The sequence below is a fragment of the Ruditapes philippinarum genome, unplaced genomic scaffold (genome assembly GCF_026571515.1).
Source record: "Ruditapes philippinarum isolate M1 unplaced genomic scaffold, ASM2657151v2 ctg3248_1_1_1_1, whole genome shotgun sequence".
Taxonomy (NCBI): domain Eukaryota; kingdom Metazoa; phylum Mollusca; class Bivalvia; order Venerida; family Veneridae; genus Ruditapes; species Ruditapes philippinarum.
Window position 1 is genome coordinate 279,384 of NW_026864929.1, and position 26,905 is coordinate 306,288.

Here is a 26,905-nt window from a genome sequence, read left to right on the forward strand (position 1 = left end):
GGGTTCTTTGTTAAATTTATATTCATCCGCCCTTTCAGCCAGAGTGAGAGTACGAACTCCGGACATGTCACTTATCATGTCCTTAAATAGTATTTAATTGCCAAATCTACATCTACATCTACATCATACTGCTTAACAATCAATTCTGATTATGACTAGCAGGCGCGTTGTCAGGGAACTGTTAATAAAAGAATTTGTTTATATGCAAATTAAAAAGTTAAAAGAATAAGAGTTCTACAAGACTATTAATTTAAAGACATAGTGTGCAATTTAGAATTTATAGAATGGGTCAAACCTCTCAGTAAAGATGTTTAAACTGGGGCTAGACTGAACAGTTAGAGGGAGGCTATTCCAAAGACGTATGCTCCTAGGAAAGAAAGAATTTTGATGATATTGTGTCCTCGAGTAGGGTATCAGGTAGTTCAGATTTCTTGTTTGAGTAAGGTGTTGGTGGTCAACAAAAACAATGTTGTTTTGGATTTTATACAAGTAGGTTACAGCACTGATGTTTCGACGCTGTTCAAGGGTTTGCCAATTAAGATCATTTATCATTTTTGAGACACTACTTGTATAGTCATAATCATTAAAAATGTATCTAGCAGCTGATCTTTGTACTTGCTCTATCTTATAAATTAGGTATTTCTGCCAAGGATGCCAAACTATGGAGCAATATTCAACCTGAGGTCTAACATAGGTCTTATATGCAGTTTCTTTTATCTTTTTTTTTTGGAGTTTTAACATTTCTTCTAATGAATCTGAGGGAGTTATTTGCTTTAGATGTGATGTTGTTTATATGTTTGGTCCATGAAAGGTCTTGACTAATAGTGACTCCTAAGTATTTCGCTTCTTGAGTTGAGTTAAGTTGGATGTTATGGAGGGTATAAGGAAATATTACAGGGTTTCTTTTTCTTGTTATCCTAAGAACTTCACATTTGTCAGGGTTGAATTCCATGGACCAGTCTTTTTCCCATTTTTCTAAAGCATGAAGGTCATCTTGGAGGGTTTGGGCATCTGCGACAAGGGATTAGCCAGCCTGGTTTTTATGGCGATGTGGTTTACAAACTTCGTAAGGTTTTGGGTCATGGTAATTTTTCTGCTGTTTTTGCTAAAATCATTAAACGTTTTATTAAAAGAGGTTATGACCCTACTATTTTAAGACATACTGCATGTTTAGTGTTCAACCCTTTTACAGTTGGACACTACGCTTTCCTCTTTTGATTGCATCTGACGGACCAAGTGGGAGACTCTATGATGGATAGTTCGTAAAGCCCTTTGGGACTGAATTGTCTTAATGTTTGTCTTCTGCCTTGCTTCGTCGGGCCCTTGTAGGTGATTTTCTTGTTGCTCTGTCTTCCTTTAGGACATTGAGTACTTTTGTTATGGTCATTGGGTTTACTTTTATATGTTTCTACATGATCATTTTAGTGTTTTACTTATTTTACCTTTTGTAACCATGACAACTGTTAGAATTTCACTTGGCGGGGATTCATTTTATTTACACTGTCTCGTTTATAGGAACATGGTGGGGCTAAGAGCGAGGTTTGGTGCACCATTAACCGGTTTAAACTCCCCAGCAGTCATTATTATGCTGCTGACCGTTCCAAGGCGGCGCCCCACTGTGTTCCTCAGATGTATGTCTATGTTGTTTCATACTGTTTTGGTGACACTTTTGCTTGTGTCCCTTGTTGTTTTCTCGTCTACGGTAAGTATCTTCCCCATTGTCTCTAGTTTTTATTTCTTTGATTAAACCCCCCCCCTTCCCGCCGTCTCCTGTCCCCTTCCCCTTTGTGGGCCTATTATTATTTTCCTTGAATTCCAAATCAGTTACAAATTATTTATCATTTAATGATTAACGTGTCGTTGCCCTGTCCTTTTTATGTTTGGGGTCCGCCTGGGCTCCTTGCCATTGGTTCTTGTTGCTGGGTCATGGGGGGTTGCGTTCATTGAACGCCGCCTTTCCTTGTTGATCTTGTTTTTCATATTTTGTTTAGATCTGATGGTTAGGTAGACAACAGTATCATCTGCAAAGAGTCTAACCTTACCTTTGACACTATCTGGGAGGTCATTGATGTAAGAAAGGAAAAGACAGGGACCTAATACCGAGCCTTGGGGGACACCTGAGAGAACTGGTAGAATTCCTGATTTTTGACCTTCAACTACAACTTGCTGGGAGCGTGACTTAAGGAAGGAATGGACCCAATTTGTAACCTCATAACTTATACCCAATCTTTCTAGTTTACTCACAAGTTTGTGATGGTCCACCTTATCAAATGCCTTACTGAAATCCATGACTATGACATCAGTTTGTTGGCCACTTTCAAGATTGTCATGAATTTCCTGGGAGAAGCTTACTAGCTGGGATTCACAACTCCGTTTTGACCTGAAGCCATGTTGATAGGGGCTAAGGATGTTGTGTTTATCATAAAAGGACATAATATTGGACACTAAGATGTGCTCCATCAATTTGGACGCTATGCATGTGAGGGAGATTGGTCTATAATTGCTGGTTTTGCATTTTGGGCCTTTTTTGTAAACTGGGGCAATTATTGCATGCTTCCAGTCTTCTGGGACAATACCTGTTTTAAGTGAGATCTGGAAGATGTGGGTCAGTATGGGAGTAACCTCTTGATGGAGCTCTTTTAATAACCTAGGGGATATTTGGTCAGGACCAGAAGCTTTATTTGGGTTTAGGTCTTTTAAAAGTTTCTTCACACCATCTTCCGATATAGATACTTCTGGCATAGATGGGTGGTGTTTTGGAATAAGCTTCTGTTTGCAAGCCTGGGATAAGCTAAGGGGCTGGGGCCGAGAGAAGACAGACTCAAACTGGGAGTTAAGGATATCTGCTTTAGCGACTGGATCAGTAAATGTTTGACCTTCTGATTTGAGGGGTGCCACACCACAGCTTTCAGTTTTATTACTTTTAACATATTGGTAGAATTTTTTATTTTTCACATTTTGGGAGTCTTGGCTAAAAATGACAGAGTCTAGGTATTGCCAGTATGCTTTCCTAGTTTCTCTTTGGATTTCACTTTTAAGTACTTTGAGCTTTTTGACCAAATCATTTGATGGGGACTTTGACCTTTTAATGTTTGAATAAGTTCTATCACGTTTCCTAATTTTTCGAATAATGGACTTGTTTAACCATGGTAGATCTTGACGTGTTTTAGTGACTTTAGTTGGTATGTGAATAGAACAAAGGTGGTTTAGTTCGTCCTTGAAGGAAATCCAGGCTTTGTTTGGATCAGTGTGGTGTGTTTCACTGTAGACCTTGGCATATTTACTTACGTCATTTTTTAAACAATTCCAGTTTGCCTTATTATAACATTGGATTTCCCTCTTTGATTGAAGTGGACGCCCTCTGTTAATTTTGATTTCATGAAAGACTATGTCATGATCTGAGGAGCCTAAGGAGGTAAGGTTTTTGTACTATGTACGTGGGAAGGCATGTTTGTGAGGAACAGGTCAAGGACGTTGTTACCTCTGGTAGGGATGTTGACCATTTGCTGTAGGTTCAAGTTAATGAGATTTTCAAGGAAAGAAGTGTATATGTTTGGGAACTTACAACCTTCTGTCAGGGATTCTGTTGACCAGTCGATGCTTGGCATATTGAAGTCCCCAAGCACCCAGACAATACTATTTTTGGGGATCTTTTTTATGGAAGACCAAAGTTCATTGAGGGGTATCTCATCCTTCTCGTTAGGTTTATAGAAGGAAGAGATATAGATGTCCTTAAAACCTTTAAGGGACATTTTGGCCCAAACTGAATTATATTTTGATTTCAGATCAGGTTGTTCCTGGCTTAGGATGGATTTCGATATAGCAACGAGGGTTCCCCCACCTTTGCCCTCTAGTCTATCATCCCTATATACCTGGAAGTTTAAGAAGTCAGGAAAAATTTCAGCAGTTGATATTTCAGGTTTTAGCCATGTTTCAGTACAGCAAATAATGGCGACCTATTAAATTTGAATCCATTAATTCTCTGGATGTGACTAAAAAAAATTTTTTTCTTCTTTTGTGTTTGGTATGACTAAGTGATGCAAGGGTTATTGCATGTGTCTTTTCGTTCCTTTATAGGATGTCGACAATCGGAACATCTCGGCTATTATCAATAATGATACACATTCAAGCATTTGAGTAACCTTGATAATATCATTCAACAACCAAAAATAAAGTGTACGCGACTGTGAATCATTATTCTTAGGTACTAGATTTAATGTGTTTATTTACCTCATGTTTTTTTTGAGTTGGTGGTCAAAATGTTTTTGACTGTAAATGATTTTTTTGTCCGTCCACATACTGGTTGGGGACCACCAAAACCGGACAACCACCAAACCCGCACGACCCCGAAAAATTATGCTTGATTTAGAATTTTCTTTGTTCAGTGGTTGTCAGTCACTTTTTTATCAATATTAAATGCATGTTTCTTCTAAAATTAAGTAAATAAATTTATTTAAACCTAAGAGGTTATAGATACACACATTGCCATTGGTGTCTGGACTGTAACTTTGTCATGCATTGAAGAACTTTAAAAATAACTATGCATAAATGTCAACCACATTTAGACGGAAAAGAGTCAACTCGGCCCTATACCAACTCGGCACGGGTCAACTCGGCACGGGTCAACTCGGCCCACTTTACAAAAATATATATAACGTCCAATCACCGTATAAGAGCATTGATTGCTGCCGAAATGAATGTCCACGTGTCATACGTTTTTTTTCTATCAAATAGAAATACATTGTCTGTGCATTATCTAGTTAAAGTAATAAAGAACAGAAGTTTAATATGTATAAATATACTTGCGAAAATTCATGTTAATATTATAGATATTTTCATATAGACTTATTTTCATCAAAGTAACTTCTATTTGAACGACCCTCTTTTCAATTATCTTTTATTTCAATAAAGGCTAAATACAGATCTTATTTCCGTATTTTTTTTCCTCTCTGTCTCAGTGTATATTTCAACACATTGACACTGAAAGTATAAAAAATTACGGTTAAACCTACCACGAGTCAGAAATACAGTGAGATACGCAATCGGTTATCTTTACTTGCAATTCTACTGATAAGAAAAGCCTGTGGAAACTGTCAATCCGTGTATTATAAATGATTACATTAATTACAATAAACAATGATAACACAAACCTAAATATTAATAATTGAAAAGTGGGCCGAGTTGACCCGTGCCGAGTTGGTATAGGGCCGAGCTGACTCGGTGGCCGAGTACGTTTTAGGGCCGAGCTGACCCGGATTCCATTTAGACGACATGTCACATTTAAGGCCCCTGTCCCTACCTTCAAGGTCAAGGTCACACTTATACATGTAGTTTGAAGGTACTCATTCTCTCAAGAAGAGTTTGAAGATACATATTCATTGCCGGATTGTAACTTTGTTGTGTATGGAAGGATTTTAAAATAACTTGGCACAAATGTCTACCACATCAGGACGATGTGTTGTGGCTAAGGCTCATGTCCGTCTGTCCATCCCCACTTACACAACAATCATGTCCAGACAGTGACTGTAACTTTGTCCTGCATTTAGGGATTTTGAAATAACTATGCAGAAATGTCTATCACATGACAATGTTGTGTTGCGTTCAAGAACCATGTTCCTTTCAAAGGTCAAGGTGACACTTACATTCTGAAGGTTCAGGCTATCACAATTAGAGATTATAGGTACACACATTTGTTTGTGGACTATAACTTTGTCATGCATTGAAGAGTTTAAAAATAACTTTGCTCAAATGTCTATGACATCAAGTTGATGTGTTGTGTGTAAGAGCCAATGTTCCTATCTCCAAGGTCATGGTCACTCTAATAGTTTGAAGGTACTTATGCTCATAAGAAGAGTTTAAAGGTACACATTAGTTTCGAAACTGTAACATTGTCATGCATTGAAAGATTTTTAAATAACTTGGCATAAACGTCTACCACATCAAGATTATGTGACTCATCCAAGACCCTTGTCCCAACGTGTTAAGTTTGCTATAAATAGCACTTCATTTCACAAGAACAATATTAAGCAGTAAATTAGTTACTTTCATTCTGATTTTTTTTTCATAATACCTGCATACTTAAGAAACCTTTTCGGGGGCATTTGTCACTTAGTGACAGCTCTTGTTAAATATGATAAAGATATAAAATAATTACAATTATGAGTTGAAATGTTATACATAATATAAAATAAATAAAGTTATGACTTATAACACATTATATTTTTGATATAAAGAAGGTTTTTTTGTCATATATACATTGAAATTTTCCTGTGAAAATAATTATTTATGGGATAGTTTATATGAATTGTGATAAATTATTGGCTATAAATTTACATGTATATAAATAATTTTTGTTATCAAATCTTAAAATAGCATATTTAACTAAATGAATTGTTAATAATACATGTATATAAAAAAAATTTATTCGTTTATTAAGAGGGATTATGATTCATACATTTAATGTTGTTAATAATAATTGGCAATTTTGAAATTTTCTTTAGTGATTCGACATCAACAAGAGCTCACGATTCAAAACTAGAAGCCTCGTCATATCATCTCTCCAACAATAATTTTAGTTAACTGTAATTATTTTCAGGATGTTAAATTTCTTTAAACTTAGTGAAGTTCATGACTATAGAGGCATGGATTGTGCCCGATTGAACTTATCACATAAAAATCATATTTCTAGAAAAATAATTAATATGTTACTTTCTATCTTGTTTTGTTTATTAAGCAATAAGCATTATATATGATACAAATCACAATTAAAAGATTTTGGTTGCCTTTTTTTTCTTAGAATTATTTCCCTTTTTCTCATTTTACAGAAAACAAAATGTTTGAAGTTCATGAAAATTATGTTGTAATGTAAAATTCTTAACAGAAATGTTTCAAACATCTGATTTTGATCAAGATTATTGAGCCAGTACCTTTATTCTATATATTTTAATTTAAAAAATTATTCTGTTTCTGGCATTTATATATTTTGACAATTCTTTAACACTCTGTCTGAACATACTTTTCAGTTTTCTCTGAAAACTGAATGAAATGTATGCTGACAGGTGTTGGGGCAATGAATTAGAGCATAACAAAGTTATTTAACCTTGTTTTTTTATACTTTGCATCTGGAACAAATCTTTTAAGGATTTATGTGCTATAGAAATATGAAAAATGGGAAATGATTCTAACATAAGTGACAATAACCAAATATTTTTCTTTCCGTTCTTGTCATACATTACGCTCAATAAACAAAGTTTAAAAGAGATATCTTTATTATTTTTCTAGAAATATGAGTTTTTATGTCAAAAGCCCTATCAAGCATTTTAACCAGCCTGTTAAGTGTATCATTTACAAGTTTTACTACTGAAATATTATTAGAATTCCATCCCAAAATTTTACATTTTAAGAACATTCAGGGATGCTGGAATTAGGCTGGATTTTTTTTCATGTTACCGATATACCATCAAGGATGGACTATTTACTATTTTACCATGATGAAAAGTCCAGCCTCTATGGTTGGCAGACACATGGAATACCCTAGAAAAAAATCCATACTTTTGTTCCAATACTCTATGTACATGGAAAAGCATGGAATAAAGTTCATGCTTTTCCATGGAAAATATTCCATGCTGCATGAAAAATTTTCTGTGTTTTTTTTTAGCTCACCTGTCACAAAGTGACAGGGTGAGCTTTTGTGATCGCTTTTCGTCCGGCGTCCGTCCGTAAACTTTTGCTTCAAATGACATCTCCTCATAAACCACTAAGCCAATTTCATCCAAACTTCACAGGAATGTTCCTTTGGTGGTCACCTTTAAAAATTGTTCAAAGAATTCAATTCCATGCAGAACTCTGGTTGCCATGGCAACCGAAAGAAATTTTTTTAAATATCTTCTTTTAAAGAACCCAAAGAGATAGAGCTTACATATTTGGCATGAAACATCTTCAAATGAGTGTCTACCAAGTTTGTTCAAATAAAAGCTCTGGGGTCAAAATTGGCCCGGCCCCAGGGGGTCATTGATTTTCCCTATATGCATATAGTAAAAACTTAAAAAATCTTCTTTAAAAGAACTCAAACAGCTAGAGCTAAGATATTTAGCATGAAACATGTTCTAATGGTTGTCTAATATGTTTGTTCAAATAAAAGCCCTGGGTCAAAATTGGCCCTGCCCCGGGGTAGGGGTGTAACAATACAGCAAAAACCGTATTGCAATATATTGCCATTTTGCTGAAGCGTATTGCAATATATTGCAATACGTATTGTCGTGTATATGTTTTGATGTTAAGATGTAGTAACATTCATATATTATTGTTATATGTAAATTATGTATATATTTTAGTAGAAACTTAATAAAAATGTAAGGAATAAATAGAAAGTAGTGTCACACAATTTGATAAACAAAACTAGTCGCTTGTGACCATTCACATCTGGGCCGCCAGACCTGGGGATGATTACATTGATCAGTAATTGATTAAATTACAATTACTTTCAGATTTTATTGTAATTGATTAAGATTGATTACTCACATTTGCCTCTGTAATCAATTGAATTACAATTACTTTTAAGAGAGTAATTGATTGATAATTGATTACATTGAATGTACATTAAACCACCCCAGAATTAAGACCACCCTGCTATTAAGACCATTTTTAAAAAGATTCTTTAAGTAAATGGTTTCATGATCCAGATTTAACCCCCTGCTTATTCACTTTTAAGACCAACATTATTAGTCAGTCCAATTTTTTGTTTTAATTTTAATGTGACTATTGAGACCACTGATATTGAAGTCAACACCTATCTAGATCTTAAATTTGTTGTTATGATCTGCTTGAATGCTCTTTAGCATGACACTTGATTTCACAAGGTGTGAAAAACTGTTACTAGTATTGGGTTATTGAATGAAATTAGGTGAGAAGGTCAATTTTAGAGTGGTACATTGTTGCATTCAGCACATATATTTTTTGAAAATTTAAATTTTCATTTGATTTATGTACATCATATAATAAGTGATACTGCAAAATTAACGTTAAACTCAAGAAATATGTTTTCCTTTTATCAGATTAAATATCAAAGCATTCTTTGATAGTTTCTTTTATAATGAATTTGTAGATACATATAGATAAACATATTGTTTATTAATACAAAATGACTAAAGTAGACCATGGTCTTAAAGTATGTAAGCAATGATAAGAATGTTCACTTCTATCAGTCTAATTGAGGATTTTTACTGTATAACTAAAAAACAAAAATTAAACTGTATAATGTGAAATAAAAGCATCCTTTGAACTTAAATAGTTTCCTTTTAAATCTGAAAGTAATCAATGTCAATCAAAATGTAATCATAATTACTGACTGAATTTAAGCTGTAATTGATTAATTACAATTAATGTAATCAGTTTTAGGCAAGGTAATCAATTACATGATGATTACAGTGTAATCATGTAATCAATTACAAAATCAATGATTACAGTTAATGATTACCCCAGGTCTGTGGGCCGCTTATGTAAATTATTTGGCCGCTTATTGACTTTTAAGTGTACTAGTTGTCGGATACTTTTATCTTACGTTGGCGCCAACAAAGTTCGCAAATTAAAGATTTTATGTGAAATTTGTACAAAATTAGAAGGCAATTAATTGAAAATTATGAGTTTTATAAAATACCGGTTTTCCAAAAATCGTACCGCGGTACGAAATTTATTTTTTCATATTGCAATATATCGGTATTCCGGTAAACCGTTACACCCTTACCCCGGGGGTCATTGATTTTCCTTATATGTGTATAGCAAAAACTTAAAAACCTCTTTGAAAAAATCCCAAATAGCTAGAGTTTAGATATTAAGTATGAAACATCTTCTAGTGAGTGTCTACAACGTTTGTTCAAATTAAAGCCCTGGGGTCAAAATTGGCCCCGTCCCGGGGGTCATTGATTTCCTTATATGTGTATAGCAAAAACTTAAAAAATCTTCTTTGAAATAACCCAAATAGCTAAAGTTAGATATTAAGCATGAAACATCTTCTAATAAGTGTCTAAAAAGTTTATTGAAATAAAAGCCCTTGGGTCAAAACTGGCCCCGCCCCAGGGGTGTCATTGTTTTTAACTATATGTGTATAGTAAAAACTTAAAAAATCTTCTTTTAAAAAACCCATTGAGCTAGAGCTTAGATGTTTAGCATGAAACATCTTCTTATGGGTTTCTACCAAGTTTGTTCAAATAAGATTAATTAGTTAAATTTAACTCTGCCGGGGCGGAGGGGGGGGGGGGAGAAGGTCATTGTTTTTCCTTATATGTGTATAGCAAAAACTTAACATCATGAAACATCTTCTAATGGGTGTCTTAATTCCAAGTTTGTTCAAATAAAAGCCCTGGGGTTTAAACTGGCCCCGCTTCGGAGGCCTATATACAGGTGAGCGACCTCAGGGCCATCATGGCCCTCAAAGTGACAGGGTGAGCTTTTGTGATCGCTTTTCGTCAATTTCATTCAAACTTCACAGGAATGTTCCTTTGGTGGACACCTTTAAAAATTGTTCAAAGAATTTAATTCCTTGCAGAACTCTGGTTGCCATGGCAACCAAAAGAAAAAACTTTAAATATCTTCTTTTAAAAAACCCAAAGAGCTAGAGCTTAGATATTTGGCATGAAACATCTTCTAATTAGTGCCTACCAGGTTTGTTCAAATGAAAGCCCTTGGGTCGAAATTTGGCCCCGCCCCAGGGGGTCATTGATATTCCCTATATGCATAATATTGATTTTCCTTATATGTGTATAGCAAAAACTTAAAAAATCTACTTTGAAAAAAACTCAAATAGCTAGAGTTTAAATATTATGCATGAAACATCTTCAAGTGAGTGTTTACAAAGTTTGTTCAAATGAAAGGCCTTGGGTCAAAATTGGCCCCGCCCCTGGGGTCATTGATTTTTCTTATATGTGTATAGCAAAAACTTAAAAATCTTCTTTGAAAAAACCCAAATAGCTAGAGTTTAGCTATTAAGCATGAAACATCTTCTAGTAAGTGTCTACAAAGTTTATTCAAATAAAAGCCCTGGGATCAAAACTGGCCCCGCCCCAGGGGTGTCATTGTTTTTAACTATATGTGTATACATGTAGTAAAAATTAAAAAATCTTCTTTTAAAAAACCCAATGAGCTAGAGCTTAGATATTAAGCATGAAACATCTTCTAGTAAGTGTCTACAAAGTTTATTCAAATAAAAGCCCTGGGGTCAAAACTGGCCCAGCCCCAGGGGTGTCATTGTTTTTAACTATACGTGTATATGGATGTCTACCAAGTTTGTTCAAATAAAAACCCTTGGGTTAAAATTGGAACTGTCGGGGGGGGGGGGGGGGGGGGTCATTGTTTTTCATTATATGTGTGTAGTAAAATAACATCATGAAACATCTTCTAATGGGTGTCTTCCAAGTTTGTTCAAATAAAAGCCCTGGGGGTTTAAACTGGCCCCACTCCGGGGGGCCTTTATACAGGTGAGCGACCTCAGGGCCATCATGGCCCTCTTGTATTAAAAATGTTATTCTATAGATAAAGGTAATTATTATTACAAAAGAAACCCTACTGACTTGCTCTCCTTAATTTCTGATTTAATTATAAATATGAAAGTATATATCTAAACATGTCTGTTTTTTTCCTCAGTTAATAATAATTCTCTGTCACCAATTTTAAGTTTATTTTTTTCTAAATCTGAAGTTGAAAATGTGTAAAAAATGCAAAAAGATGAAGGACCACTTGACTTCTATAAGAAAAACCTAATGCAAGTTAGTATTGTGGCCTGCCATTTATATACATGTATATGAATAACAATTATACCTCTCTGATATATTACATACATTAAGAAAAATAATTATACCTTTCCTGTCATACCATACCTTTCATGTACATACTGAAATATAGAAAATGACTTTTGTAAGTGTTGATGATTTCTGTGGAGCATTGCCTTGTTTTATTGATTTTATTGAGTAATACACATCACACATATACTTTACTTCATATGCAGGGAGGACGATAAGCGTGAATCATTCATAAATTTACTACGCTCGCATAGTAGAGAATTTACTACACTATGTGAAAATGTATTGAATACAGGTATTGATGACTCGGTGAATTTTTTCACTGAAATAATAAAAGAATGTGCCATAAACGTATTGGGGAAACAAAAAACATATTATAATAATGATAATGATTATAAGAGTAATTATAATAGGCACAAACAAAGCAAAATGGTTTAATGATGAATGTCGTAATACAAGAAAAGAATTTTCTAAAGCGCGAAAAACAATTTCCTCCGGCGCAGAAAAATGATTGCGCAATCACGCCGGAACTATTTGAGGCAAAATCAAAATATAATAAACAAACGCAAAACACAAAAGGCTATACGCTATAAAGAGAGGCCGAAAAGATAGCAAAATATGGCTAAATCAGAACGCAAAAACAATTTTGGAAAAGTGATTAAAAAAAATAAAATAAAAAATAATCAAAGTATCAAATAATCTTACTGCAAACGACTTGCATGAAACATTTTAGTACTCTTTTTGGTTCACCCGAACAGAGAACAAAACTTTTAATATACCCGATCAACATGATGATTTTTCTCGATAATGATATCACAGAAATAGAGATTAGAAATGCTGTATTTTCACAAAACAAATGGGAAAAAGCCCCGGTAATGATATGCTCATTGCAGAAATTTTTAAATATTCATATGATTTAATATCACCTTATTTACTAAAATTATTCAATAGAATGCTTAATAATGCGGAATATCCAAGATGTTGGGGTGAAAGTATAATATCACCTATATTTAAAGGGGGAGATTTAAATGACCCTAAAAACTTTAGAGGTATAACGTTAAGCAATGTTATGAGTAAGATATACTCACAGATTTTTATTAAATAGATTAACCCAAGTGGGCAGAAATAAAACGAAAAAATAAACGAAACGCAGTTTTGGGTTCCAAAAAGGGAAGTCTACAATTGACTGGCATATTTATATTATATTCTATTATTGCGAAAACACTTAGTTGAAAATAAGAAGCTATTTTTGCATATTTGTAGATTATGAAAAAGGCGTATGATAAAATTGACAGAATTAAACTTTGGCAAAAAATTGATTGAAGAAAAAGTAAGTTCAAAATTAGTATTATCATTAAAGGCAATGTATTCCTCGGTAAAATGTTGCGTACGATATAAAATGAAACATCCGGGTGGTTTGATTTCGGGCGTAGGTCTAAAACAAGGCTGTCCGAGCTCCAGCTTATTGTTCTTATTCTTTCGTCAATGACGTCACAAAACAAATATAAATACAAAATATAAATGGTATATTTTACAATAGAAAGATGTCAAATTTTTTTTACTCATGTTTCGCGGACGACGCAGTACTGTTCGCACAAGATCCCGCAACACTGCAAAGTATGCTCAATGATTTACAAAATTACTGTAACACATGGGGATTAACGATTAACTCCAAAAAAACAAAAGGCAATGATTTTTTCGAAAAGGGTCGCCATACTAGTTATAAATTCTATCTTTAATAACACTGAAATTGAAATCGTTACATCATTTAAATACCTAGGAAACACATCTGTTTAAAAATAACAACTGGAACAGAACTCAAAAACGATTAGCACAACATGCAGCTTACTCTATGCATAATTTATTCATTGTTATTAATCAAATAGATTTACCCATTAAAGATAAATGCAAATTATTCGATAGCTTTTAGTAGCGCCAGTGTTAAAATTATTCTGCAGAAGTATGGGGCTTTCATGACGGTCCAAATATTGAGAAAAAATCATACTAAATTTTGTAGAAAAATATTAGGAGTAAAACAATCTACTAACTTAGACTGTCTATACGGAGAATTGGGTAGATTACCGATGAAAGTTATTCGAAAGTCAATTATTCTTAAATTTTGGGTAAAAATTCTAAAATCACCCGATAACCATATCATAAAGTTAATATACAATATCCCGGGTGTAGATTTTCCGAGGTTTATGAAAAAAACCATGGAAACTGCTTCAAAAACCTTGGAAATAAACCAGTTTTACAAGGTTTTTTCTTAATTCCGAGTTTTTTTTTAAAACCTTGGAATTTTTATCCAAGGTTTTTGTATAAAAATCCTTGGAAATAAAGAAAACCTTGGAAACTATCTCGGAATTAAACACTCTGCCAAAAATCAGCTCGGAAAAAGCTTGGAAATAAGAACTTTGTCATTTTTTTGCTCGGAAAAGAACTTAAAAAATTTACGTAAAATTTGTTGGAAACACTTTGCCAATATTTAGCTTGGAAATGACCTCGGATAATTGAACTTAACTAAATTTCATCTCGGAAAATGTTAAGACATAATCATGATTTAACTTATAATGGGCATCAAAAGCAATAATCAACAGTTAAAGCAAACTAAGATAACAACCCAACTGTAGATTGCCAATGGATATTTTTTAATCCATGGTCAGAGCTAGTGATATTCCGATTGTCGCAGGTTGCCAATAATCAGTTTCTGTTATGTCAAACGACAATAATCGATTCACAAAAATTTGTTCTGCGACATCGTCGAAAATGTTTAAGGTATCAAAGGGAATTAATTCTGACGGTAATTTTCTTTGCCGATTGCAAAAAATAATATCGGAGACAATTTGGTGTTGAATTGGATCAATACGTGATGTAAACAATAGTAATATAATGTGATGTGGAGGTTATCATTTGACATCCATTGAAAAATAAAATCTATGTCGTAAAATTATGACTATATAAGGTGAAAACTTTGTTAAAACGTGCTAAATTAAGTTCATGTAACTGAATATAATCAAGTGCCTTTGGAAGAAATGTTTCTTCCCTATTTCTTTTTAACGCGACTTTATTCGAAAAGTTATCGATTATGGCCCATCCGATTGAACCGATGATCGATTGGGACAAATTTCATCCAATTTCCATCACTAGTCAGAGCAAACAATTGTCCAACAGCATGGAAAGGAGAGATTTGGTCCAGGGAATCAATTTTTAGTATGGACATTGTCAATGGCCAACTTCCTTTTCAATAAATTTGTACTTTAATCTTCTGAAGCCATTTTTGTGGGAGGAATCAATTAAAAAAATTTAAGTGTAAAAACATGGAAAAAAGTTAAATACATGTAAATTCCTTGTTGCCATAAAAAATACCTTTTATTAATGGCCATAAAGGTATTGTAAACTTATCATAATAAGATTTAAAGATTATTCAAATAACTGATGATCAGAAAAACTTGAAAATTTTATTTTTTTTATTTTCATATTTTTTTTTTATTATTTATAATAATTGTTACTAGATATCTCCTCCATTTTTAAGAATAGATAAAAGAGCAAAACTTATAATTATACTAAAAGAAACAATCAGTGTTTTTGTCTATTAGTTTCCAAATGCATCAGTATTTTTCCTGCAGTTTCTTTCTATATATAGACTTAACTTAGGGTTTCTTGACAGCCTGTAAGCAACACTGAAATAAGAATGCTATTAATCTTTAATATATGTTTTTATTGCCATATAAAATAGTATATTTCTACTAAGCAAGTCTGTGACATACATTCAGATTACAATTTACTCTGCCATTAATTATGTGTACAATAAACATAAATAGTTATTAATTGTCCTTTTAATATATAATTATGTACAATTAATGTGTAAAATATGTATGCTTGATACTTTCTTATAATTAAGATAAATAAATACTGCATCCACTAAGTTTTCACACACAGAATATAACACACTGATCAGATAAAACTAATGGCACCCCAGGTGGTTCCCTCTATCTTATGCATGATCAATCTTCTCATTGAGCATTCTGGGATAGACCAGAATGTTCCATGTGATTATTCAGGGGGAGTCTGGGTTTTTATACAATCCAAAACAGTCTAAAATGACACTGCAACTGTGATTCTCTTATAATTTTCAAGTTTTACTTTTATTTATCATTTGATATATTTGTACCTTTAATAAAATTAATGCAAAAATAAAATGATGATGGCTTTGATATTTTTGGATCACCCCTGTTTCACATTATGATTGCCCCTTCAGTTATACTGTTGAAAAATTTGAATCTCAGACATTAATGGGTCAAGTGGTTATAGTTGGAAATAGTGCAAAACCTGGATTTATTTTTAAGCAATTTTGGAGATATCTTGTTTTAAATGTTAGGGAGCATATTTTGGAATTTTCAAAGAAAACATTTATCTAAGTGTGACAAGATTCAGGAAATGTTTGGTTGTTGTAATTGAACCTAAAGATTAATGACCTGGGACAGGAAGATAAACAAAAGAAACATGATAGTAAAAAGGTTCAGGTAAATAATTTTAGATACATTTTTGCATAAAATCTGTTGTTGTTTTTTTTTCAAATAAGTATTAAATACAAACTATTTTAGATCTATATTTTTAACCTAAATGTAAGCTAGTTTAAATACAATTGTTTAGAGGATATTTTATGAGTATAAATGTTATTTTTGTCTATGATTGTATTGAACAAGATGACTGCAGCATGAAACTATGATGACATTACAAATGTATTTATATAAACTTTCATCTTTCATCTATTATTTGAATCTACAAATTTTTAATTACAGAGTCAGCTTGTAAGCAAGTTTGCAAGACTGTTCCAAACTACAAGAAGATGGCAATCCAGCTTTGCTGTGTTTTATCATATTATTCATTGGCATTGGCATCGATTAAGGAAGCCAACTGTAGACCAGGAAAGGCTTCAAGGAATATACTACAGTATGTTTTTGTTTTAAAACTAGGTTTTGAAAGTTTCAATTTGAAATTTAAATGAATGAAGGTTTCTGGAACTGATTTTTTTATTGATACTTTGTTGGAAATGCTGTTAATGTTACATGATGACTCTCCAGCTGTATTGATGCAGATGTCACTTTGAGCAGACAGATACAATTAGTGTAGGCAATCGGAATCACCTTATGAAAAGCGTTATTTTTTGCAATATTTTTAGAGTGCTTTAGGTTGTAACATCCAGTATGACATAATCTAAAATAATAGTAACAGACATCGTTTCTTTTCTTAACATCGCAGAATTGTCACACTGCTTACCAAAGTTTTCTTGAAATCCTGACACTAAGTACTGATGAAGAAAAATAAGAAATCAGCATGAAAAAAAAAATTAAATTCACTATTTCAAAACAGTAGACAAACATTTAAAAATAACTACAGAAAAGGTCATTTGAAAATATAAAAGCCTTCATTTTAATCAATGGTCTTGAACAACTTGTCATTAAAGTAGTTTTGGATCACTCTAAAGATATATTTCTTTTCACAAAAGTGCTGATTTTTTAAAACAATATATATCAACAGTGAACTGATATTTTAGTCTATGGAAACGTTTAAGGAACGTATCATTTTTTTTTATTGATTAATAAAAAAGAAATTAAATGATGTAATTCTGATTGACTACACATACTGAACTGTCCTGAGTATAACCACAGGTGTTCCTTAATCCTGGGCTGGATAGCTCCCTCAGAGGGAAGAAGCCCATCCTGGCTTCAGGAGTCAAAAATACAATGTTGTAAGGCAAGTAGTTTGAAGTCTTTGATCCTGACCACATGGAGAGGGAAGCGCCTAATGGAGAGGGAAGCGCCCAGTGGTGATTTTATATAATTGTTTTTTCTAACTTCTTTCAATGGCTGTACTTTATTAAATATTAACTTTATTTATTTCAGGAATAATGTATCCTGGAGGATTTTCCACATGTGACCCCTGTGATGGTGAGGGAAAAACTAAGGGACATTTTAAAAGCATGAAGAGTGAACAGGAATTCAAAAGATAGATATTTGAATACATTAAAATATAGCCGGATACCAAAAAATAATAACTGAACATTGATTGTAATATTTACCATTAAAGACTATAACTAACTTAACTTTTCATTTGTAGTGCATTACTATTTACTTCACACTGACATTAAATGTTTCATTGAGTCATTTGATCATTTTTTGCTCTGTATTATTATAAAGAAGTTTCTTTAAGTTAATTCCTTAAAAGGACAATATAATTGCTCTTTTCAGAATATTTCATTGGATGTTATATTTTCTGATTTTCCATGGATATTCTAGAAATTTCCAAGGTTTTTGCTCAATAAACCTTTGGAAAATTCTCTGATGCCCTTAAGTAAGAATTTTCGTAAAAATATAACAGTATTCCCAGTTGTGAGAAACTTTCCGAGGTTTTCATTTAAAAACCTTGGAAAACAAACCACGGAAACACTTTAAAAATCCTTGGAAATCGTTCCAATACTCCGAGGACTCACTCATTTTCCAAGGTTTTCTAAAAAAATCCTCGGAAATTATTTTACGAGGTTTTTATTCTGAAATCCTTGGAAATCGTTCCAATACTCCGAGGTCATACTTTTTACGAGGTTTTTTTTTAAAAAAAACTCGGAAATTTTTTACAAGGTTTTTCACCCTCTCCCTATTTTTCCAAGGTTTTTTTAATAGCAAAGTTTTGCATTTTCTTGTTCCAATACTCCGAGGTTTTTTTCCAAGGATTTTGAGCCAAAAACCTTGGAAAATCTACACCCGGGATGCTCCGAAATGATACTGAAAATAATTTATCCTATAATGGAAATAATTGGGCATTCAACATTAGAGAAATGTTAAACCAGTTAGGCATGACTGATTTGTGGCTTAACCAAAATACTGACATAATAAATTTGACACAAATTAAACAGCGTATACACGATAATTTTACACAGTCGTGGTATTCACGCATTAATAACACACCAAAACTGTGCTCATACTCTCTATTTAAACATGATTTCGTGTGTGAAAAATATTTAAATGAAATTTCAGAAGCTAAATTTAGAATAACCTTATGCAGACTAAGAACCTCGTCACATGATTTAAAAATAGAAACTGGTCGGTACATAAATGCACCTAGACAAGATAGAATTTGTACAAATTGTAATATGCCGAATGGTCGAAAATGAATATCATTTTCTTTTGGGTTTGTCCAACACACAGAAATTAGGAATAAAATATTTAAAACATTATTACTGTAGATGGCCTTCATTAAGAAAAATTTGAAAATTTATTATTAACAAAGTCATCTAAAGAATTAATTGGTTTAGGCAAATATGTTTATTTTGCATCGTGTAATAGACAGAGAAATTAAATTCTTTTTTATACTTCCCGTGCTAACTTTTATGTACTTTTTATATTTGAACTTGTATCACTGTTAACATTATATATACTTTATGGCTATAATGTTGTTATAACATTTATGCAAATAAAATGTTGTTGTTGTTGCATATGCCAGCAGTCTGGAAATTAAAGTTTTTCACACATGGTTTGTGTTTTGATAGTTAGCAGGAGGTGGCATTCTTTAAAAATGCAAGGACTTGACAGGTAAAAGTGGTGATTTGATAGAAGGACTGATCGCAATTAGCTGACAAATTAGCTGTCACTGGTTGTGTTGAGCAAAAATCACTTAATACACAAAGCCATGGTCACTTGGGAAAGTTAGAATATATTTTTTTTTTCAGGGCTGTGAAAGAAGTGTTGTTGAGAAAGCCTTAGATAAAATGAACCTTTGTAGAAATATTTCAAGGGTACTGTCTACAAATCTACAAGTTCGAAATATAAGGTATGTATAGTGTTCATTTATGTTCAAAGAAAGTTATTTTCAATAAAAGAAGGTAGTTCAATACCAAATGCCTTACCAGGTATATGTACTTAATTTGAAAAGTATCACAGGGGAGATCTTTTGTGATTATTTGTGGATTACACTTACTGGTAAACAAATGTTATATTCTTAAAAAGCTGCCCAAGTATACATTTGTTTTATTTGGAAAGCACTGTACATTTATCAACTCCACTTTCCGAAGGATAAAGAACAATTGCTTCAGTCATGTTGTCATTGCCAATGCTGTTGCCGTCTGAAAACTTTAACATTGGCAATAGTTTTATTATTTTTCAATGGATTGCAATCATACTTGAACACAACAACCCTTTGGACAAGACTTTCAAGTTGACCAGACTGAACTTGACCTTCACCCATCATTGACCTTATAAAATGTTGCTTGATTTTCCCAATAATTGACTTTAACTTTGTTTTTTATTCTAAGACAAAACAAGGCCTTCAAGAAGACTAAATTGATTATGACCTTCACTCATCAATGACACTGATGGTCAAATTATTTTGTTTTAATTGGCTGTAACTTTGTTATACAGTGCATTGTCTTCATTATAGAAGTTCATACTAGGACACAACAATCCTTAGGGCAAGACCTGCTTCAATATTGAACCTTGGAATAGACCAAATTGATTATGACCTTCACTCAATAATGACCTTTCCCCTGAAGGTCAAATTGTTGCAGTCCCTAAAACTTTAACGTTGATCATAACTTTTTAAGTTCTTGGTGTTTTATCTTCATACTCGGCCACAACAACCCTTGGGACAAGACCTTCAAGTATATCAGTTTAAATTTGACCATCATTCATAATTATTCTGTCAAAGGTGTTAATTTTGATTAATTTTTGCTACATGTATCAGTGGCTATCACTTTGTTATTTTAGAACGGATTGTTATGAACACAACAATCTTTTAGGATAGACCTTCAAGTTAACCAGACAGACCTTAACCTTCACTCATAAATGACCTTGACCTTGAAGGTCAAATTATTACAATTTTCTTATTTTTGCTTTAACTGGCTATAACTTTGTGTTTAATGAATGGATTGATGTCATGTTAAACAAAACATCTTGTATGTCAGGACATTCATGTATATCAAACTCAAATTAACCTAAGCTCATTGACCTTTAAGGTTAAATTATTGAATTTTCACTGATTTTTGCTATAATTGACTCTAACTTGGTAATTTATCAATAGATTATCTTCATACTTGGACAAAATCTTTTGGACAAGACTTAATGAAAGTTTGAATTGACCTTGACCCTGGCCTTTAAATGACCTAGACTGATAAGGTCAAATTACTGGATTCTGGTTACATTGTAATAGTTTTGTTATTTATGTACGGATTTTATTTATAATTGGACATACGAAGACTTGCTACCAAACAACAATATTTAATTTGACCTTTAATTGATCTTGACTGTCAAGGTCCAAGTATCGAAATTCTGGTTATTTTACTTAACTGGCTATAACTTTGTTATTTATAAATGGATTAACTTTATTATTTAGACACAACATCAGTACCTTTATGTATATCAAAATCAAATAGACCTTGAATTAGTAATGACATTGACAGTAAAATTATTGAATTTTCAGTGATTTTTTTGCTATAAATGACTGAAACTTGGTGCTGTTTCAATGGATTATCTCTATTCTTGGAGAGAAAAAAATTCTTTGGACAAGACTTAATGAAAGGTTGAACTGACCTTGACCTTTAAATGACTTTGACCATGAAGGTGAAATTATTGAATTTTGGTAAAATTCAACATGATGAATAATTTAGATATGCCCTTGACCTTTAAATGACCTTGATGGTCCAATGATTGAATTTTGCTTATGTTTTTATGCCACCGCAGCATCTGCGATGCGGTGGCATATAGCGATTCACCTGTGTGTGTGTGTGTTTGTTTGTGTGTGTGTGTGTTATATAGATTATATAGTGAACTTAAAAAATCTTCTTCTGAAAAACCACTTGTCCAATTTCAACCAAACTTGGCAGGATTGATCCTTGGGTGAAGGGCTTCCAAAGTTGTTCAAAGAATTTCATTCCATGCAGAAATCTGGTTGCCATGGCAACCAAAAGGAATTATAAGAATAAATTTAAAAAATCTTCTTGTAAAGACCCAAAAGGCCTAGAGCTTAGATATTTTGCATAAGGCATTGTCTTATAGACCATTACCAAGATTGTTCAAATTATAGCCCTGGGGTCAAAATTGGCCCCGCCCTGGGGGTCATTGATTTTCACTATATGTACATATAGTAAAAACTTAAAATACCTTCTTGTAAAGACCCAAAAGGCCTAGAGCTTAGATATTTTGCATAAGGCATTGTCTGGTAGACCTCTATTCAGATTGTTCAAATTATAGCCCTGGGGTCAAAATCGGCCCTGCCCCGGGGGTCATTGGTTTTATGTATAAAGTAAAAAAAATTCTTCTAGCAATTGACAAATGCTAGAGGTTAGATATTTTGCATGAAACATTGTGAAGTGAACTTCTTGCAATTCTTCAAATTATAGCCCTGGGGTCAAAATTGCCCCTGCCCCGGGGGTCATTGATTTTCAATATATACATACATGTATAGTAAAAAATCAAAAAATCTTTGTCTGAAGGTACAAGGCTTAGAGCTTGAATATTTGTTAAATGATATCATCTATAGGTACTCTACCAAAGTTGTTCAAATTTTGCCTCTTGTGTCAAAATTAGCCCCGCCACGTGGGCCATAGGTTTTCCTTATATGTATTTAGTAAAAACTTAAAAAATCATCTTCTCTAAATTTACAAAGGCTAGAGTTAAGATATTTTGCATGAAACATATTATGTAGTGAACCTCTAGCAAGATTGTACACATTATAGCCCTGGGGTCAAAATTGGCCCCACCCCCAGGAGTCATTGATTTTCACTATGTACATATAGTAAAAAAATAAAAAATATTTTTGTCTGAAGGTACAAGGCATAGAGCTTTGATGTTTGCTATATAATATCATCTATGGGTTCTCTACTAAAGTTGTTGTAATTATGCCCCTAGTGTTAAAATTGTGATTCTCATTATGTTCACATAGTAAAAACAGAGAATAAAACAAATCTTTTCTGAATGGGAGAAAGCTACAGCTTAGATATTTGACTTGAAATGTTGTTTGGTGGACCTGTATCAAGATTGTTTTGAATTAAACCCTTGTGTCCAAAATTTTGCCTTGCCCAACGGGACAGTGACCTACTTTCTTGTCCTTTGATGTACAGCAATGAAATTTTGACCATGTGCACAGTTTTAGTTGTAAAATTGAACTTTGATATCAGGTGACCTAGATTTTGATGATGTGACCTACTTTCTTGTCCTTTTATGTACAGCTATAAAAATTGAACCATGTGTACAGATTAAGATGTTAAGTGAACTTTGATTTCAGCTGACCTAGATTTTGAAAAAGTGTCTGACTGTGTTGTCCTTTGATGTAGTCATGAAATTTAGGCTGTGTGAAATATGCCCATCAAATTCACTAGACTCAAGTGCATTGATATATTCCTACTCTGATCTTTTATTGAGTTAACAACAGATTTAACCACTAATCTGATAATAAGAATTAGATAGGTCAGGGATCTATGCATTATGACAATCTTCAAAATTGTATAGAAACAAAAAAAATCTGTTCCTACACTACTATTTAGTGTTGTATTAATGCGGTGGCATAGCATTTTTCTCAAATGCAATCTTGTTTTAACTTTGTTTTTATTTATTTGCTTAATGAAAAAGTAGAAAAGTTGAGGGTTGCCACTGCCTGACGGTGGTTTTTTATGCTCCCCGAAAAATTTCGGGGGAGCATATAGTCGGCGCCTTGTCCGTCCGTTGTCTTGTCCGGAGCATAACTTGAAAACCCTTGGAGATAATTTCTTGAAACTTCATACAGTGGTAAGGGGGCATTGAGGGGGAGTGCAGTGTCAAAGAACCATAACTCTATTTTGCCCAGTTTTAGAATTATCTCCCCTTATAGAAAAATCTTGTCCGGGGCATAACTCTAAAACTATAAGGGATATCAACATGAAACTTTGTAGGTGAATAGATCTCAATGGGTAGATGTGCAGTGCATAAGAACAATAACTCTTTTTGTCCTAATTTTGGAGTAATTGCCCTTTGTTAATTTTAACACTTTGAACTTTGTCCGGAACATAACTCTAAAAACTATAAGAAGATATCAAGATGAAACATTGTAGGTAGATAGATCTCATTGAGTAGAGGTGCAATGCAAAAGAACCATAACTCTGTTAAGCCTCATTTTTGAATTATTTCCCCCTTTTAGAAAAATCTTGTCCAGGACATAACTTTAAAACAACAAGAGGTATCAACATGAAACTATGTAGGTAGATAGATCTCATTGAGTAGGTGTGCAATGCACAAGAAACGTAACTGCCTTGCATATTTTTTGAATTATTGCCCTTTGTTTATTTTTAGCTCGACTATTTGTAGAATAATTGAGCTAATGCAGTCACCCATTTGTCGGCGTCGGCGTCCCTGTGGTTAAGTTTTTGTATGTAAGCTGGTATCTCCATAACTACTGAAGGGAATGGATTGAAACTTCACACACTTGTTCTCTGTGATTATCTAAGATGATTGGCACAAGTCCCATAACTCTGATTTGCTTTTTTACATAATTATGCCCCTTTTTCGACTTAGAAATTCTTGGTTAAGTTTTTGTATGTAAGCTGGTGTCTCCATAACTATTGAAGGGAATGGATTGAAACTTCACACACTTGTTCTCTGTGATTATCTAAGATGATTGGCACAAGTCCCATAACTCTGATTTGCTTTTTTACATAATTATGCCCCTTTTTTAGACTTAGAAATTTGTGGTTAAGTTTTTGTATGTAAGCTGGTATCTCCATAACTACTGAAGGGAATGGATTGAAACTTCACACACTTGTTCTCTGTGATTATCTTAGATGATTGGCTCAAGTCCCATAACTCTGATTTGCTTTTTTACATAATTATGCCCCTTTTTAGACTTAGAAATTATTGGTTAAGTTTTTGTATGTAAGCAGGTATCTCCATAACTACTGAAGGGAATGGATTGAAACTTCACACACTTGTTCTCTGTGATTATCTAAGATGATTGGCACAAGTCCCATAACTCTGATTTGCTTTTTTACATAAAAATGCCCCTTTTTCGACTTAGAAATTCTTGGTTAAGTTTTTGCGTGTAAGCTGGTATCTCCATAACTACTGAAGGGAATGGATTGAAACTTCACACACTTGGTCTCTGTGATTATCTAAGATGATTGGCACAAGTCCCATAACTCTGATTTGCTTTTTTGCATAATTATGCCACTTTTTTATCTTAGAAATTCTTGGTTAAGTTTTTGCGTGTAAGCTGGTATCTCCATAACTACTGAAGGGAATGGATTGAAACTTCACACACTTGTTCTCTGTGATTATTTAAGATGATTGGCACAAGTGCCATAACTCTGATATACTTTTTCGCATAATTATTCCCCTTTTTCGATTCATAAATTCGTGGTTAAGTTTTTGTGTGTAAGCTTGTATCTCCATAACTACTGAAGGGAATGGATTGAAACTTCACAGACTTGTTCTCTGTGATTGTATTGAAACTTGAAGGGTTTGTACCTTTTCGTAAAATTTTATGTATTCATATAGGTAAGCATTATTATACTCAATGAAACACCCTTGTGACAAATTTTCGAATAGTCGAGCGTTACTGTCCTCCGACAGTTCTTGTTACTTTTTGAAGTTGTCCGTGACATAACTCGGAAATCATAAGAGATATCATCAAGAAACTTTGTAGGTTGATAGATCACATTGATTAGAAGTGCAGTGCAAAGAACAGTAACTCTGCCTTGCCTAATTTTGGAATTATTGCCTGAACTTTTTCCAGGGACAAAACTCTGAAACTACAAGAGGTGTACTTTCCTGTGTCCAAAACCTATTCGGGGAGCATCACCCGGCTCAAACCGGGCTCTTGTGTTGACTGATTTATGACCAGTTTGGTCAATGAAATTTTTTTGTCTCTTGCTACTCAGTAGTTGTAACATGCTACAAAGTAGAGCAACATTTAGGGATTTTTATTATCTAAAAACTACAACAATAAAAATAATAATGGGTTGATTTTTTTTTACAAAATATCTTGCAAATTCAAGTTTTAGTTCAAAAGATGTATATGTAATAAATCAAAGTATGTACTTAAAACATTTGTAAAGTATATGCTTAAAAAAAGTTATTATTAACATTAACAATTAGATCTGGGCCATCATGGCCCTCATATACAGTTATAATGTCAATATAACTATTAACTTTATGTTTATTATAGCACATCATGTTGTCTGAAGGAACTTCAAAAACTGTCTACAGTGAAAGTTGTTGACAATAGCATGATGGGACGTAAAGCAGTATTGGCAGGCAAAAAAGTGAAAATAATTCATGTTTATAATAAAACATCAATAGGAAGGATAGGCGACATGGTAAAAGTTACAATTATGGGTGAAATGAAGAAAGCTTACATTGTTGGCTGTGTACAAAAACAGAAACCAAATGTTCCAAGATTTGACACAAACAATATAGTTCTAATTGAAGAGAATGGAATCCCAACAGGGACAAGGATACGTGCTCCAATACCTTCTTGTCTGCGTGGAAAGGAAGGAGACTTCACTAAGATATTGTCCATGGCCTCCAAATTTGTTTGAAGTTTTACCTTTTGGTTATAAATGTGACTTAAGTACATTTTGTATCTTTAAAGATGAAGCATAAATAGGAGAGTCAAACTGAAATGTTAGGCATCTTTATGGCAGGGTCTAAACAAATGGAAATTATAATAGGGGGATCATTTAAAGAATGCTGTCCTTTTTTTATAAGCATTTAAAGGTAAATTGTTGAGAATAAATGTAAAATGCCTAAAACTTGTTCTTCTTACTTTATCAGAATCAAGGAGTCAAGGTGACATATGTCTGGCATCCAGTGTCTATTGTAATTGCATTTTATAGTCTAAGTTTCATGCTTACGCACGTTCACCGACTTTACAGCTATTACACCTGGTCATCGGGCTACTGGTATCTATCTATCAATCTCCCTGGGGAGTCTTTTAACTCCGCTTAGTGCAGCCGACACTTTTGGCGCAACGGATTATACCACCCTCGCAGGTACCCCATTTACACCTGGGTGAAGTGAAGCCAATCGCAGGTTAATTCTTGCTCAAGGAAAAATTAAGCAAGTGCCCCTAGTGGGTTCGATCCCGGGACCCCC

General features: G+C 33.4%; 1 protein-coding gene and 1 long non-coding RNA gene across 4 annotated transcripts in view; both read left to right on the top strand.

Annotated features, from left to right (window-relative positions):
- Positions 1–26,565, top strand: part of LOC132727318 (large ribosomal subunit protein uL14m-like) — a 31,234-nt gene extending 4,669 nt beyond the window's left edge. Inside the window, exons 1-3 of one of the 3 annotated variants that reach the window (XM_060712752.1) lie at positions 4,048–4,204; positions 19,519–19,619; positions 25,977–26,563. In XM_060712752.1, coding sequence (XP_060568735.1) covers positions 19,558–19,619; positions 25,977–26,349 — 435 coding nt within the window. In that variant the 5' untranslated portion in view covers positions 4,048–4,204; positions 19,519–19,557 and the 3' untranslated portion in view covers positions 26,350–26,563. Of the gene's footprint in view, positions 1–4,047; positions 4,205–19,518; positions 19,620–25,976 lie in introns of those variants that run through there. The other 2 variants (XM_060712753.1, XM_060712751.1) reach the window with 2 other exon arrangements.
- On the top strand, positions 16,143–18,561 carry LOC132727321 (uncharacterized). Its single transcript, XR_009625335.1, has 3 exons — positions 16,143–16,315; positions 16,595–16,745; positions 17,699–18,561. It is a non-coding gene; the product is annotated as an uncharacterized LOC132727321 (long non-coding RNA).
- Positions 26,566–26,905: the final 340 nt, after the last annotated feature.